The sequence below is a fragment of the Platichthys flesus genome, chromosome 12 (assembly GCF_949316205.1).
Source record: "Platichthys flesus chromosome 12, fPlaFle2.1, whole genome shotgun sequence".
NCBI classification, from domain to species: Eukaryota; Metazoa; Chordata; class Actinopteri; order Pleuronectiformes; family Pleuronectidae; genus Platichthys; species Platichthys flesus.
Genome location: NC_084956.1, coordinates 12781021 through 12796840, shown reverse-complemented (window position 1 = coordinate 12796840; position 15820 = coordinate 12781021). Strand labels below are relative to the sequence as shown.

At 43.8% G+C, this 15820-nt stretch overlaps 1 protein-coding gene across 5 annotated transcripts in view; it reads right to left on the bottom strand.

The window, feature by feature from the left end:
* adgrb3 (adhesion G protein-coupled receptor B3) overlaps nucleotides 1-14923 on the bottom strand; it is a 121096-nt gene extending 106173 nt beyond the window's left edge. For 4 of the 5 annotated variants that reach the window (XM_062400620.1, XM_062400622.1, XM_062400621.1 and 1 more), the window contains exons 1-2: nucleotides 14324-14923; nucleotides 11858-12626 (exon numbers count right to left, since the gene is read on the bottom strand). In XM_062400620.1, coding sequence (XP_062256604.1) covers nucleotides 11858-12611 — 754 coding nt within the window. In that variant the 5' untranslated portion in view covers nucleotides 12612-12626; nucleotides 14324-14923. The remainder of the gene's footprint in view (nucleotides 1-11857; nucleotides 12627-14323) is intronic. The other variant, XM_062400624.1, reaches the window with a different exon arrangement.
* Nucleotides 14924-15820: the final 897 nt, after the last annotated feature.

The following is a 15820-nucleotide window of genomic DNA, read 5'->3' as shown; positions in this document are numbered from 1 at the left end:
ATTGTGTTTCATAGCCCGGCTTTAGATGGTTAATCAAAAAACAGATTATAAGATTAATTCTTAAAAAGCTCATGTGGATAATGGAATTGTTGCATCCTCACAATTATCCCCACTGATTTGACATAATGTCCTGGGATGCGATGATGTCTTTAAAGTGCAATATCCAAAAGTACTAGAGAATCTCATTTCAATCCAAGCGGCTGTTTGCAAGTGATCGGGTTGGAATGGAATGCCCATCTGCAGTGGTTGCTATGGTAATGAGTTAGTGGTGTGTAGGATTGCTGGTGGACCAGACTCGGAGGAGAATACGCTGCAGGCCAGATGAGGAAGCATCGACCATCTCTTTGCTTTTTTTTCTTCATGCCACAGCACATGTGGTTGTGGCGCAGACCTGAGCCGGCGCACCAGACCGCAGCAGTGACACATGAGTTGAAGATGTGTGGAAGCGTGGGCGGGATAATCATGCTGTGAAAGTGACATCGTTGCTGGGAGCGGGGGTTGATATTGGTGTAAAGGACGGTTTCAAATCTGATTGGAACAGGCAGGCCGATGCACACACACACACACACACACACACACACAAACACACACACACACACCAACACTGTATCCAGAAATGCTGCTCAAATCTGATTTCAACACAGCCACGAATGTGGTTAAATCTGATTTGTAAATCAAGTTACCATGTGTCCTTGATGAAACAGTCTGATCCATGTCTGGTTATGAATGTTCTATCCATATCTGGCTTATCCATCCTTTAACTTTTCTTTATATTGTTATCGTGGTTATTATTATTTATGCTGGACCATCTCTCTGTGCTATGTAGGACGGGGAACTGTTGAAGAGTGAAAACAATTTTTTATCTCATTCGATGTTACGTAACACTTTGCCTTACAGTGAGAGGAGCCCAGTTTTAATTGCGCTCCATGGAAACATGCAGGCAGTGCAAGCAAATGTCAGCTGTCTTCGCTCATGGTAGCCAAGTTACTGAAATATCCCATCATGCATCTGTCAAGCCTTAGTGATTCCACTCAAAGGACCATTTCTTCCCCAAAATTACTCAGTATACAATTATCCCTTTTGGTACGGGGAGGGAAGAGGGCAGGCACTCGTATAGGGGCAGCGCAGCGGATATGTTTTGGACTGTGTTGTTTAATCCTGCAACACCACAACAAAATAAAATAGCTGACAACAACAAGATCAATGAGACAAATAAGACCAATGTTTTCATATCACTGTGATATGGTCGATCAGGGCAGATCAGGAATCAATGCAAAAATTGTATCACTGTGTTTTTTTTATTTTTAATACATTATTTATTATAATTGTGTTGTAAGCCTTATTTGATTCATGGATTTGGATTTGTATGTTTTCTCTATGGATGACCCTGTATTGTTGTAGCTGAACCATTCCCCATTAAGCCTGAATACTGTTGTTATTGCTGTCGCACACAACAAACGATAATCTTGTCGTTCTGAGAAATTTGTGGAATTGAACTCCGATGCATCCTTTGTCTGACACAACGCTTGTCGTCTGAACCCTGACACGGTCACATGACCGACTTGTGTTGTACTTTGTATGTCCTGCGCTACAGCACATCATGTCGTTCCAGTATTTTGTATTTACACCGATGTTTTCTTTTTCAACAGAGCTCAGGGCCTTCACAACCATCTGTCTCCAGTTGTGCTGTTTCACATCAGGGTGAAGCCTTGTTTACAAAGGATGTTCATGATTCTTTAAAAATCCTGATTACTTTTAAAGAAGTCTCTTTGCTCTTTTTTGTCTACTGCTTTATGAGCGCCACTGGAGTTTCTTTTTTAAGAAGCAAAAGCAGGAAGAAAACCTCGCCCGTGGTTATGTGTGTGTATAAAAGAGTCACAAGTTCAATCTCGATTTTCCTTATCCTGACAAATCAGTCTGGATTTTCTTATTTCGAGTATAGGAGTAAGGTCTCTGGTTGTAAATGGGACAATCTGGGATCACACGCCGTGGTTTTCACCTTAAACTCATGACCTTGACCATAGAAGTGCATTTCAGAGTTAATGCTTCACAGAGCAGTCGTCAGCACCTGAGGTCCGACAGACTTTTATTCACAAATACTACAACTACTTTATCAGTTGTAAGGCAATCAGGTCTTAATTAATCCCTCAATAAAGAATACGATTTCAATTCCTCGACTTGAGTCGTAAATGGTGAATGAACGACGCGGGGATGAGTGCACGACCTGATATCGTTACATGACACTGATTATGTAAGCGTGTGTGCTGCCCCAGATCATAGCATGTAAGTTTAAAGGCAGCATCCATTACAGCTCCACGAGGACACTTGCTACACCCTGCAGAGGGAGGGCCAGCCAGAGCAGCGACAGGAGAAAGATGGATTTGCCTCCACTTTACCACGCGGACAGTGTCTCTGAGTGACAGATTCATTTGCCAGGTTTTAGTGGGCGGATGTTTATGCAAATGCCCGCTGCTGAAATAGCCGTCCGGTGACAGGCCGAATCTAACTGGGTTGAAATGCAGGGACATGCAACTGAGGGGCAGAAAGCGGCGCATCATTTTGCATTAGCATATCTGGCACTGCATGACAAAGGCTTGATCATAATTTACAACATCGAATCTGCCCACGCTAAAGTTGGAATAGGATGTTTTTTAAGCTTATTTAGAGAAAAGAAAAACGTTGGAGACATCTGACGGTGTCTCTCCGCACAAAGAGCCTCAAAAGATCGGCCCTCGCCTCAGAACTGTAGGGGCCGAGCGTTAACAGGCTCGTGATTGTTGCTCATGCTCCCTCAGAGGGATGAATAACGCACTGGCTGAGGCCCGCTCTGAAGGATTTTGTATTCTAAATGGATTTGTCATATGAGAATCACAATTGTTGACCAATTTAGTTGTTTTGCAGTGAGCTGAATTGCTCCGTTCTGCCGCGAAGAGGAGTCACCACAAACCTCTCGGTGTCACACACTCTGCTCCAGTTGGATATATTGTAAACAAGCGGTGTGCCCCCCCTTTTCTCCGGCGTCAGGCAGCAGGGGCATTTTTTTCTTTTAAAACCAGGGAATCAGAAATGAGTGTTTGGATTGAATTATGCATTTGATGGCATTGAACAGATGTAATTTGTATAATAAGAAGATGAGACAGTCTTCTTCATCTACAGAGACGGGGACAGACAGACAATGGCTTTTGCTTTGATTCATAAGGTACCACTTATCTTTCGTCTCATAAATTGCAAAACAGGGACGGGACGCTGTGATGTCAAAGTAAGACGTGCAATTTCAAATGGAAAGGTCTCGTGATGAGTGTGTACTGCTGCTGCGGTGACGAAGCGAGCACAGCCTTTGACAAAGAACAGCCTCAGCTTCTGCCGTGCACGCACTATGGCAAAATTGATGCAGCACCAGCGTCTCTCAACATGATGAGACGTGGAACAATTCCTCTGCGGTGGAATAAAACAAGGAAAGAGATCTTTATCGAGAGCCAAAACCTTTCACACATTGATAGAACGTTTCCCACAGTGAAGCCCTTTCAAGGAAAAACTCAGTATTTCTTGTACATATATTGCTAGTATTTAAAAATGTGTATAGGAATCATCCAAAGTGATTGAAGCTGGAGCACAATAAATCAATCTGCTAACTAACTCAGGAACAGAACTGCTTACTCACACCTCGTTCCATCCTATTTTCCTTTGCAGTATCCGTCAGACAAGAGTATCAATCCAGCCTCGGCTCGACATTCTCCACAACAACAACAACCGCACGCCGGTGGTTGAGATTTGTGGCTTTGTGTTATTTTCGTTTAATGGGCAAAGCTGAGCGCGCTGAATGAGCGATTGAATGCTAAACAGGCATATCTGTGGCGTTTCAAGAAGAATTTATGGGGAGTTGTGGGAGCGCTGGTGCGGCGTGGACGCGCAGGCACACAAATCTACCGCCGGGAGAACTTCACCACGGGAACCGTGCGCACAGGTGGGACACGCGTGGTAATAAATCAGACACGCACGCTCTCCTCCTCGTCACCCGGGCAGGGTTCCGCTGTGCGGGGGGGGGCGGCTGCTGTTGCCTCACATCAGAAATAGATATTACATTACATAAACCATACCGCGGATTACCATAATATGACATTATTGACATTAAGTGGTGCTCGTGACTTTTATTGCAATTATGTTAATTGTTGGCTATTAGGTTAAAAGGGTAAACATGTCACCTTCATGCCACTGAAGTGGTGATGGTCCCTGGGTTGATGTACTCAGTTAAGAAATGTGGGTTTGAGGCTGTAACTGTAACTAAGTACATAAGCTCAAGTACACTACTCAAGTAAGTAACAATTAGGTGGAAGGGATCCATTGGCAGAACCTTACCACTAGATGTCACTAAATACTAAACACTGAGCCTTTAAGTTAAAATTGGAATTACTTTAAATGAGTATCTACATTTCACATTTCCGATTTTTATTCCACCACATTTTTTCCATATTACATTACATTACATTACATTACATTACATTACATTATCCTATGGTGCAGTGTGGCCTAGTGGTTAGAGTGGTGGCAGTGTGGCCTAGTGGTTAGAGTGGTGGCTCTAACCAACAAGAAGGTTTCCGGTTTAAACCCCACTCTCACCCATCTGCATGGGCAAGATCCTGAACCCCTAAATGGCCCCTCATGAATATATGATAAATAACTTGCCCTACACTAATTAATTATTAATTTCAAATTAATATAGTACGAAATAAAGAAATATAGCTAATAAAATATGATCTGTTGATACTGGTGATAATTCCCACCAACTACCACAGTAAGATATTCTGTGTTGAAGTTTATCTTATTTTAAAAGAGACAATGCACATTAATTAACATGAGCACTTGTATCTATCTTGTAAATGTGACTAATCTACATTTGATCTGCAGTCCCAGACACATTGATAAAAAAAACATTTAAACATGATATAATCTTTTTTTTAATTGGGAGATCCATTTTTGGGGGGGGGTTTTGAAAGTGCTGCAAGGATACTGATGGGTCTCTAATTACTGATGACCATGTGGTCGCCTGATTTGAACATTGGTGTAATTAAATTATCGCAGTTTCCCAAACACTAATTAAACTCTCCTTCATTAATGGACCAATTAAAACATTTTGAAACAGAAAGATTTAAATGCACCCTTATGGATTTCGGTAAATACTGTGACCATCCCATAGACATCCATTGGCTTTGGGACCGTCAAGAGGAAATTTCCAGATTTACTTATCCCTTTTTTAGCAGTCAGAATGGCAGCATCACTATAAATGAGATAGAGAATAAAATGATATACAGAAATTCTGAGTTATAGTCTTTACGGAGTCAGTGAAATAAGTGTGAAATACTCCAGCGTCTCTACTTGGATCATGAGTCACATCTCCTAAATTTAGCTCTTTTGTTTTATTAATGGTCGTAGATTTCCCTGTACAGTTCTTCAAACTCTGCCTTTCTGTCTTCTTTGGCATCTCTCTTTTGTTTCAATTATAACATCAATGGAATATGTTGCTTTTGCATTCATGACCATGACTTTATTTCTCAGTGTTTTTAAATAAGCAGCTCTCGTTTACTACCTTCCTACTGAGAGCCGTCTTCAGAATATGGTCCCATTGTTTCATCAGCGACCACATTTCTTTCCTTTTAACAGGCTTTGCATCTATTAGATCATAGACATGTATTAATCTTCATGAATCTGTTTATCGACAAATTGTATATCAGTAAATTAACTTATAAGTACATTTTGGTCCCAATTCCAAAGCTCTCTTAATCTATTCATTTTTAAGTGAATCATCAAATTATTCTTTTTTGCCATTTGGAGGTAGTTTAAGCAGCAAACATTTAAATTTTTACAATTATCCATGCTGTCTTTTCTGAAATGTCTGTTTCTCACACTGTGCACTGCTTTCCGAGATGCTCTAAAAACCATATCTCAGGACCAGCCTTTTCTAAATTGAACTCTGGTTTTCCATAGCGTCCTGAGTGCAGCTGAGCTGTGACAACACAGGACTTTAATTTACTTGCAGCCAGTTCACAGCACACAGTCTGTGGAGAGTTATCACTTTGACTTCCGATTGTCACGCTGTTGAAACATAGCCTCAAGACTGAGATCACAAATCCATGTCAAATGAGCAGCTCATCTACATCCACCCCACTGCCAGGTTATCGCTGTTAGCATCACGGCTAGGCCCGCAGTGAATCAATTCTTCGTGGGCCACTTCATTGGATTGATGATTAATGATAATCGAGTCAAAATCTAATTATAGTTTACAGATGATATTGAACTAAATCCAGCGAATTATTTTCAGTTCTTCGTTATTTGGTCCATCAATAGACGGCAAGTCCCAGAACAAAACCATATGAATGATTCTCACCTTACACCATTATGATGTCATACAAGGCAACTGTCAACACATGCAGTGTCATTAGAGCCGTGGAAATAGTAGTTTAATAAAATTACTGCAACTATAAAAACCTTGCTTCCAAGGTCTCTTCCTGTTCCAGCTGTTTTAAAAAATGTTGTGCAAGCCGAAGGAGAAACTGAGGATGGGCTATTTAAGGCTCTTAACTTAATTCCAAATGTTAAATATATATTAAAATATTCATGACTACGTGAGACACATTCAGAACGGAGGTTTGAGTGGGATCAGCTTTGATTGACAGTTGCCTGGCAACATCCACGAGCATTCACACACGTTTGTCACATTTCGATTCAGATGTGGCTGCGATACATTACAAATACATGACATCAGCATTTTCTCATTGAGCTTTGCAGATGAACTGAAATAAATTCAATTATGGCATAAATGTATATTGTTTGTATTTTACAATATATTTTTCTTTATAAAACCTATCTGGGTAAATAGCTTTTTTTTGGCCCTAATAAAACAATTACCAGAGAGACCATTTGATGAAATTCCATATATTTGTTTGAATTCCTTAACTTACAATGCAAAATAAAAGCCATGACGAGCCTTGTGTGGTGGGCTCTGTTCTTTATTGTACCATAAATTTGTAATGATTGGGACACAGTGATGTTTGTGGTTCCAAAGAGCCTATTTGCATCCATGTGTGACAGTGTGAGTGGCTCAAGCAGAACTTTAAACATATAGCAACAGTTTTGTGGTTTTAGTGTATCACTGGGTAAAACGACTTAAGTGTCACCTCAGAGCCTCGTGAATTTTTTATATCAGGAAACCTTGGCCTGGGCCATTTGGAGAATATCCAGTTTGGATATGTGTATCTCAGCCATGCAAAGAAATGACCTGCTCACTCGCTCCAGATCCGTTTTTGGCCAAATAGGTAACCTTTTTTCTTATTTCTGTCACCTACATGTTTCCCAAAGCACGACTGGAACCGGCCCAAAGCTTTGTCGTTTATTACAGCATAAAACTTCATCGTTTCACACCCTGCACCAGCCTCTCTTTTTTTGAATAGGCAAATTTTAACATGCAGTTCATGGACAAAGAAGATGGTTGATGCTTTCATGCCGATTCTTCAGGGTCCCCCAGTGTATCATGCTTTTTGTGTTGACCTTGTCATCCCCTAACAACCTTCTTAAGCATTTCCAACGGTGCCTCCAGAGGTTTAATACAGAAGAATGTTCATAGAGAGCATCACTCAAATACTTTTTTTAAACATCCAAGAGCCGAACCTGGAGACAGTGTTTACAGCAGGCTAGAATTCTTTGAGGTATTTAGCCCAGGATTTGAGGGGAAACTGGGACATGATATATTTAAGACATTTAATACAGCTAAAGACAAACACTGCATGTCTATGATAAAACAAACAGATTCTGTGCTGTTGAGCTGAGCTCTCTCCTTCACTGAATTGGAACTAAAATGGCCTCCAAGTGTACTGAACAATGGGGGTGAGCATAATGCAGTGTGACTACTGAGTGACTTGACTGAGATCCAAAGTGAATAAAAGGCCTCACTGTGTGAGGCAGCAAGGCTGAGCTGCTGCAGTGCTCAGGACTTTGGCAGGTGACGCTGCATTAGAACGCTTCACACACATTTGCCAATAAAATCCTATTGCCTTTTTCCACATGGCACATGGTCTGCATTGTCAAAAACTGTAGTGATCATAGGCATCATCACAGATTAGCATCTGCCATTAGTCTTTAAGTGGATATGTTTCTTAGATAACATGAACATACTGCAACAAAGAAATGTGACATGTCTATCCCTCCGTGTCAGATCTGTGGCGGTTGGCTTTAATCATCCGTGTTAAACAAAGCTACACAATCCATGAAGAATGAATATAGTGCATACATATTGCATGGTGCATGTACGAGTCAAATCAATGTGCATAAGTGTGAGCAATTCTCTCTCGCCTTAAAAACAAAAGGACCAGGACTCAAATCGGTGATGTCATAGTCATTACTAAAACACTTCTTGTACTAACAGTGTGTTTGGAGGCCGCTTTGTGAACTCATATAATATTTATTTGAATATTTTACATTCGTATCAGCTTCCTGTTCTTTCTTGGCCTTATCGGGTTTAAAACTAATTATAAACGCTAATCTCCAGAAGGCATCAGACTGTCACTGCCACATTTGACTTATTTTTTTACTTTTACCTGGAAGTCAGTGAAAAGATGAAAGAGATGGTCGAGCTAGATGCAGCCACATAAATTGGAATATTTGTCAAAATTAAAGAACTGGAACTTTAGTGGGTCTCTTGAAATGAACATTGCTGCACAAGGCATTCACGATGAACACCTTGGAGGACATGCGACAAAGCACATTCCTCTCAAACAATGAGACCCCTTGACCCTGATCCTTGAAAACTGGCAAGTACCAACCAAACGAGACAAAGAATGAGACACTTCCTAAGCCAGGGGCAGACTAGGAGACAAGGAGACTAGGAGACTAGGCCACAAAGCAGGACAACGCCTGATGGTGTTTACTTCCGAGAGCCAAGTGCAATTTGTGGATGTTTTGAACCAGACAATTTGAGGATTCTAAGCTTGTAGACTTGTAAACATCAGCATCTGCACAGGATTGGACGCGGAAAGGGCAGAAAGCTGTGAGAGAACATGCACTAGAATATCTGGTTCTGCTTCCTTTCTGGCAACTGAATGCCTCTTTATGGGCTTGACTCATCTTTTCAAAACGAAAAAATATGCCCCTGGGAGATTTAAATTTGGGACAGTATAGAGACTCTGTAAAAAGATTGTCTGCTTTTGACTTCAGATATTTAGATTTTCTGCTCCAGAACTCAGCACAGCACCCGTTGGATCTGGGATTTAATTGGATCGACAGCAAGAAAAACACCCAGGGCACGTCACCAGGACGTCAGGGCTCTGCAGTCACTACTCATTCACCTGTGGGCAGCTCCGCGTAAACAGTCTCCTTGACTTGCATGTTTGGGATGAGAGAGAAATCCATGTGAACACACAAGAGAAAGGAAGAGAAAAGACAGAGAAGGGTCTCTGTGTGAGTGCCACTGCATCACTGTGCTTCCATCCTTCTACTACTCCTATTAATGAAATGTGAAAATGTTGTAAAAAAAAAAATGTAACTGCAGAAATGAGTCACCCTGGTGCTACATCTGCTAGGGATTTCATTTTGTCACTGATTTCCACAATACCCCAGTATCAGGGAGTGTTAGGAATCCATTGTCTGCATAACCACCCTAAACAGTGAAGAGCTTTAACCTTAAAAACGTGGCTTTCCTCTGTCTGTGTGAAACACCGGTTGTGCATTTCAGTGGTGCTGTTGGAGTATACAACCTCCAGCACTGCTTCCCTTTGATGTGCTGTGAAGCCATCCTCTACCAGGAACTGAGAAGATCAAAGACAAGCCATTTTATCAAATGGAGCCCTTGTCCACTGTTTGTAATGCTTTATTCTTCATCAGGGACACCCAGTCTGTCACCACGACGCCACAGGAGACGCAGTGCTCTTTTAAAACCCAGTGGTGATCTCCCCGTTATCCAGATGAAAACGGATTATTCAAACCTCCCATCACCCAACACTATAAATAGAAGCTTGTGGAAAATCTTCTGAGAGGGGGGGAAAAAATAAGCTGTGCTCTTAAGCTGTTATTAACATGCTGATAGAAAAATGTCAAATGTTGTTTTGGAGCAGAGAAATTTCTGTGAAAATAAGCATAATTCTCCCCGGTTATTTTTTGTGATCTGAACATGAGATTCGCCAAATGATTAAATTATCTGAAGAGAATAAAAAAATAGACAGCTGAGTCATACTTTCTGAGGTGACCGCACATGCTGCTTGACTGCAGATTGAGCTGTAGTTGGGATTTTGCATCAGAAACTGTATATATTAATTGCTTGAGGGCTCTATCATCCAGCTTGATGGAGGCCAGCCATTTAATTAATCGTGGAAATTTGGAGCAAGAGCTACTCTTACGAAAGCATTAAAAAAGTTCCAAGGGGCGTAGTAGAATCTAGGTCTAATATTTCTGTGTATTAGTGGGGTTCAAAAATAGGCCTAGAAATAGGAATTAGAATGTAGCAGCATTTAGCGTGAGGCAACCAAAGAGCTGAACTGAACTGCTGCAGCCGGTGCTCACCTGTTCTTCTTGATTAGAAAACTGCCACCTGTACTCCGAGGCGCTATTATAGCAACTGTTATTCTGGTAATAGCCATGGGGGAGACAGCTCCTACTATCATTATTCCCCCCCCCCCCCCCCCCCCCGAAAAAAAAATCCGATGGTTGACTCATTATTTTTGGTTCAGCGTGCCGGGATGAACACCCCTCCTTTATGTCTCTGGGTAAACGCACCTCACCTCTGAAGTATGTATCTAACTCCTGCGGGATTATCTCTGCCATCTGTTAGAATGCGAGCAGCTACGTGTCAGGGAGGGCTCCCTTTGTAATTCAAAGAGCTGCAGGAATGTGTTCACTACAATAACTCCCCTTGCTACCTGGTAACACTAATGAGCAGGGTCATTACGACCTTATCAAAACCGCTTGCTCCTAAATGTTCCTTGCGCTGTCTACCTGTGAATGTGTGAGGATGTATAGATATTTATGCATCGATTTCAACCTGCGTTTGAATCAAAGCTGCAAGTGACTCCACCTTTTTTTTTTCCTGTAAGCTCTTATATGGTTGATATTGCTCAGTTCCAACACACAGAAAAAACACGTTGCATTGCTCTATGGCAACAATGGATAAGTAGCATCCCTATATAGAACTCGTAGTGCTCATTTAGTCAGTGATCCTGCATCTAAATATGTTTAGTTATTAGTTCCTGCATATTTGACTAACAGCTAAGCATTTGATCGGTATCCACATTGCATGAGCAGTGTGATCCAACGTGACACTGCTGAATCCATGATCCCAATCGCTCCATGTGACGTAGGTGCCAATAAAGGCCGATGGACGTGTCCATATCGAACCACTGTTGGTCTTTGTAGGGATGACACTGACATGGATGTGATAACATTTTGGAAACACAGCCATTTTAACTCTGTGCTGAGGAGCATAGAGAGGGAGGATAAACAGCCATTTTAAATTTGCAGCAATGATAGTGCATTTTGGATCCAGCCAAATGAAAGACCCCACCCCCCCCTCACCCCACCCCCCTTAAGGTGGTTTTGGTTTGAGCTGGTGTGGTCTTTACTGCACCCAACTCCTCTGGCAGCTTTGTTCTTGAAGTTGACACATTTATGAGCCAACTGCAGTCTATATATCTATGTGTGCTCTTTGTTTCATGGGCCATCACACTTCAAACATGCAATAAGGGCAGAGAAGGGAGTCATTGACGTGCACATTTGAACGACATGATTACCATCTTATCTACGCTTACAGTAGTCCATTAAGTCTGCATCTATTTCAGCATAAAAGGAGCATGAAATAGGAAGGTTAAAGGATACTTACCTTCTTTAGGAGGCCGTTTCACTTCTGCACTCAGGTTGCAGACCTGCCCGGCCTGTAGCTGGGGTGACAGGCAACCCTCCGTTTGTGGATTCAAAGGTAAAACCACGTTGTTGAGCATGAGCACGCTCTCTGATTCTCCATCGCCTAAATGCTGGGGACATGTGCATTTTGTGTACACGATCCCACACGTCTCCACCGTCCCTTTCTCTAGCTTCAGGCAGTTTTCCAGCCATGTACAAAGCACTTGACACCCAAACTGGCTCGGGCTCGCCTTATTCAACACCAGAAACTCCACATTGGACTTCTCCTCCTCATCCAGCTTCTGCGGCGTCAATCCGTTATAATCATAAGGGAAAACTCTCCGGAGTTGGACAAAATTCTTGTCATACAGCAAAAATATATAAATATTCTTGGAATCGCACAGGTACACTATAGTCTCGTTGACTTTCAGCAGCTCATTGATCTTTTCGTGCGAGTAATGGTCAAACTGATAAGCAAGCAGGGAGTACTCAGAGCAGCTCAAGTCTCGCTTGTATAGCTTCAGGTAGATGCTGTATTTGGTTGGGTCTGGGTTCTCCAGCGTCCATGTACAGTTTGTGTAGTTCTTAGGAAACATCTCAGTCACCGAATATGATCCATAAATGACCCCCTTCACCAGAGTGGAACACCAATAATCTTGGGCACCAGTTAATCCAAACATAACCAGAAGATAGGTGGAAAATATATAAATCAACAGGTTTCGAACAGCCTTCATCCTATGTCATTTGGCCTGCAGGGAGAAATGGGAGAGAATTACACGAAAGCATGTCAGAGCAGAGGACACAGGGAACATGGTAAGTGATGTGACAGGTGAGCTTTACACAATCCTAATCACGTCCTACTGTGAAATGGGTGAAAAAGACACCTTAACCTCAGCAACGTGTCTTTTACATCCACCCCCCATTCCTCCCTCCTCCACTACTTTACTTTGTGCAAACATTGCCACCTTGTGGTCGCTTCAGCCACTACTTATTTATTTATTTAGTGTTGGTGAGGGGGTGCAGTAATGTGAGTAATTTAGACATTTGTTTATCGGGTGGTGCGTTTGATATGGCACAGTCCCCGGAGGAATTCGAATGCTGTGCAGAATGATCTGACACCCAAACGCTCAATGGGCAAAGTATGATCCAAGTCGGTGCGGTCCTCGTGACGCTGCGGGGAGCAACTGCTCATTTTACGCAGTAACCGGGTTCTTGTTTCTCTCTCTCTGGTCAAATGCAACTGCCTTACTTCGTGATTTAGCGTTTTGCTCGCACGACAGTTCGCCACCAGGAGGAAAACACGCACTGTGAAAAAGATGAATGTTTCTGCGGCCGCCTGGTCACTGTGGCTCCTCTCCTCCTCCTGCGCGCGTTCGCTCCACCGCACGACCTGCACGTCTCCGAAATTCAGGGCTTGACACATTTGACAATGCAATTTGATAAAGAGCCAGTGTGTGTCTGTGTGCGCGCGTGCATGTGTGTGCTTGAGCTTGCACGAGTGTGTTTGTGTTTATGTGTGTGAGTAGGAGAGAGAGAGAGAGAGAGAGAGAGAGAGGGAGAGAGAGAGAGAGAGAGGGAGAGAGAGAGAGAGAGGGAGAATGCAATGCGATGTCCTGATTGCTTTAATCCTACAGGCAATGCAGCTGTGAGCGGTGTCACAGCAGAGCGTGCGTGTGTGTGTCTCAAAGTGAGTGCGCGCGCGTGCGTGTATGCGTGTGTGTAGGCGTTGAAACCCCCCCCCCCCCCAAAAAAAAAAAAAACCATGCAGGCTGCAGACAGTGCAGAGAGAAGGATGCAAAAAACAAATGTTCACTTACTGTCCCCAACTTCTTCCCTTTTGTGTTTGAATGACGGAGGAACCTGGCCACCACACTACATTAGGATGATGTATGTGTTACATAAGGATTTGTGGAAGCAGCGTGGGGCGAAATCAGCTTTTAGTCGCGATAAATCCATATGACGAGTCCGACATCCTTACCCCCCAAAAGGCGAGAGAAGAGGAATCGCAGCCGTGCGCGGCTGGAGCCAGCCCATACAGCGAGAATTAGTATTCCGGGGACGATAAATCGGTCGTCAGGAGACGCTGATTTTTATTGCCTCGGCGTCTAAGAGCAATTTCGTCTCGAGAGGAAATCTGAATATAGAGACACGGGCTACATCTCATGCGGTGTCAGCTCGACGCGCGGCACTTTAAAGTGATGTTTGCCTCTTCAGAGAGAGGGAGAGAGAGACCAGCTCTTTAAAAAGAAGGGGACAATCATGTGTTAAGCACCGTGGACTGCGTGCGCGCGGATCTGAGCCGTGGTGCTGGAAAGACGGGATCCGAATATGTGACAGGAGGAGGGTAAACTTTAACGCACAGATGACACATGCATATTCCCGGGCTGATCCACTGGGGCTCCAATGCAATCACAATAATAATCATGAATAATAATGGTGATCTTACCTTACACTGCGGAAGCTATGGCTATTTTCCCAACATACTTGACCACATCCTTTATAAATAAATTCTGCAGCCCTCCAGCGAATCGATACTCCCCATTCCCGACAGTAGAAGTCCGGCGCAACAAGATGCTTCAGCGGGGTGGAAAATAAAAAATGCGTTAGACTCCGGTCTGCCCGATCATATCCCCCCCTGTCTCCTTCCTCCTCTTCTGGGTTTTTCCCATCAAAACGGAGCGCAACAACCACACGACAGCCACCGAGAAGGAGCGAGGGAGCAAGGAGGGAGAGAGAGAGAGATGGAGAGAGAGGGAGGGAGAGAGAGAGAGAGGGAGAGCGAGAGAGAGAGAGAAATTCTTGGAGTGATGGTGAGAAGACAGCGAGTCTTGCAGTATTACCATCAATTAAAATCGACACATTCCAGGTCTCCAGTTTCTCCTCAAAACTCCTATGCTGTTGTTGTTTTTTCTTTTCTTTCTCCGGATAGTCTACGCATATGCAGTCCCACTCCAAGGGGGCAAGGAGGACAAAAAAACGGGGGAGAACAGAGAGAGAGAGAGAGCGAGAGACAGAGAGACACAGAGAAAAGAAGGGATCCGTGCTGGGTGGATGTTAGAGGTTGGGGGGCCGGTGTGGTACAGGGAGAGAGCGAGAGAGAGAGAGAGAGAGAGAGACAGAGATGGATAGAGAGAGAGAGAGAGAGAGAGATGGATAGAGAGAGAGGGAGGAATAGACGCGCTTTTCGCTCGGTGCTTGCACAGCTCCGGGAGCCAGGCTGCAATATCACGTCACACACTCCGCCGCTAAGATAAAGCACGTACGTACGCTTTCTTACTGCCGCTGCGTCTGGCACCGCCACCACTCTCTCCCCCTGCTGCCCTCCCCGTTTTCTCTCTCTCTCTCTCTCTCTCTCTCTCTCTCTCTCTTTTCTCTCTCTCTCTCTCTCTCTCTCTCTCTCTCTCTCTCTCTCTCTCTCTCATCCCTCTTCCTTCCACCCCCCCCTCCTCCCTCACAAAGCCTCCCCCTTAATTCGAGTCAAAAGGGTTTCCCCCCCCTGAACCGGACCCTCTCAGTTGCGCGCAGACCACGCCGCGCTTCGCCTCTGCAGGGTTATGTCCAAACACGGGAATATGTTTTTTTTTTCCGGTTGTTGTTGTTCTGAGGGGGTGAGAGACATGCTCTTGCAACGCTACCTCCTCCCTCTCTCCCTCTTTCTCTCAGCGGGACCTGAAAAGTCGCTGGTGTGTTTTTGGTAATTCTTTTCCTTCCTGATGGGTGACAGCCGCTGCTTGTTTTGGGTGTCCTCACCCGGTTGGCGCTGCTTTGCGCGCCGTGCGTCCTCCTGTTGTTCTCCGCCTGCGCGCTGCTGGAGGAAACAAACGCGCACGGGTGCAACTTCTGCTCCTCTTTGGGAAAGTTGCCTCGCGCCTTACACAGGTGCGACTCAAGATTATTTTTTCCCTCATCCTTCACCTCCTCCTCCTCCACTACCATCTTCTCA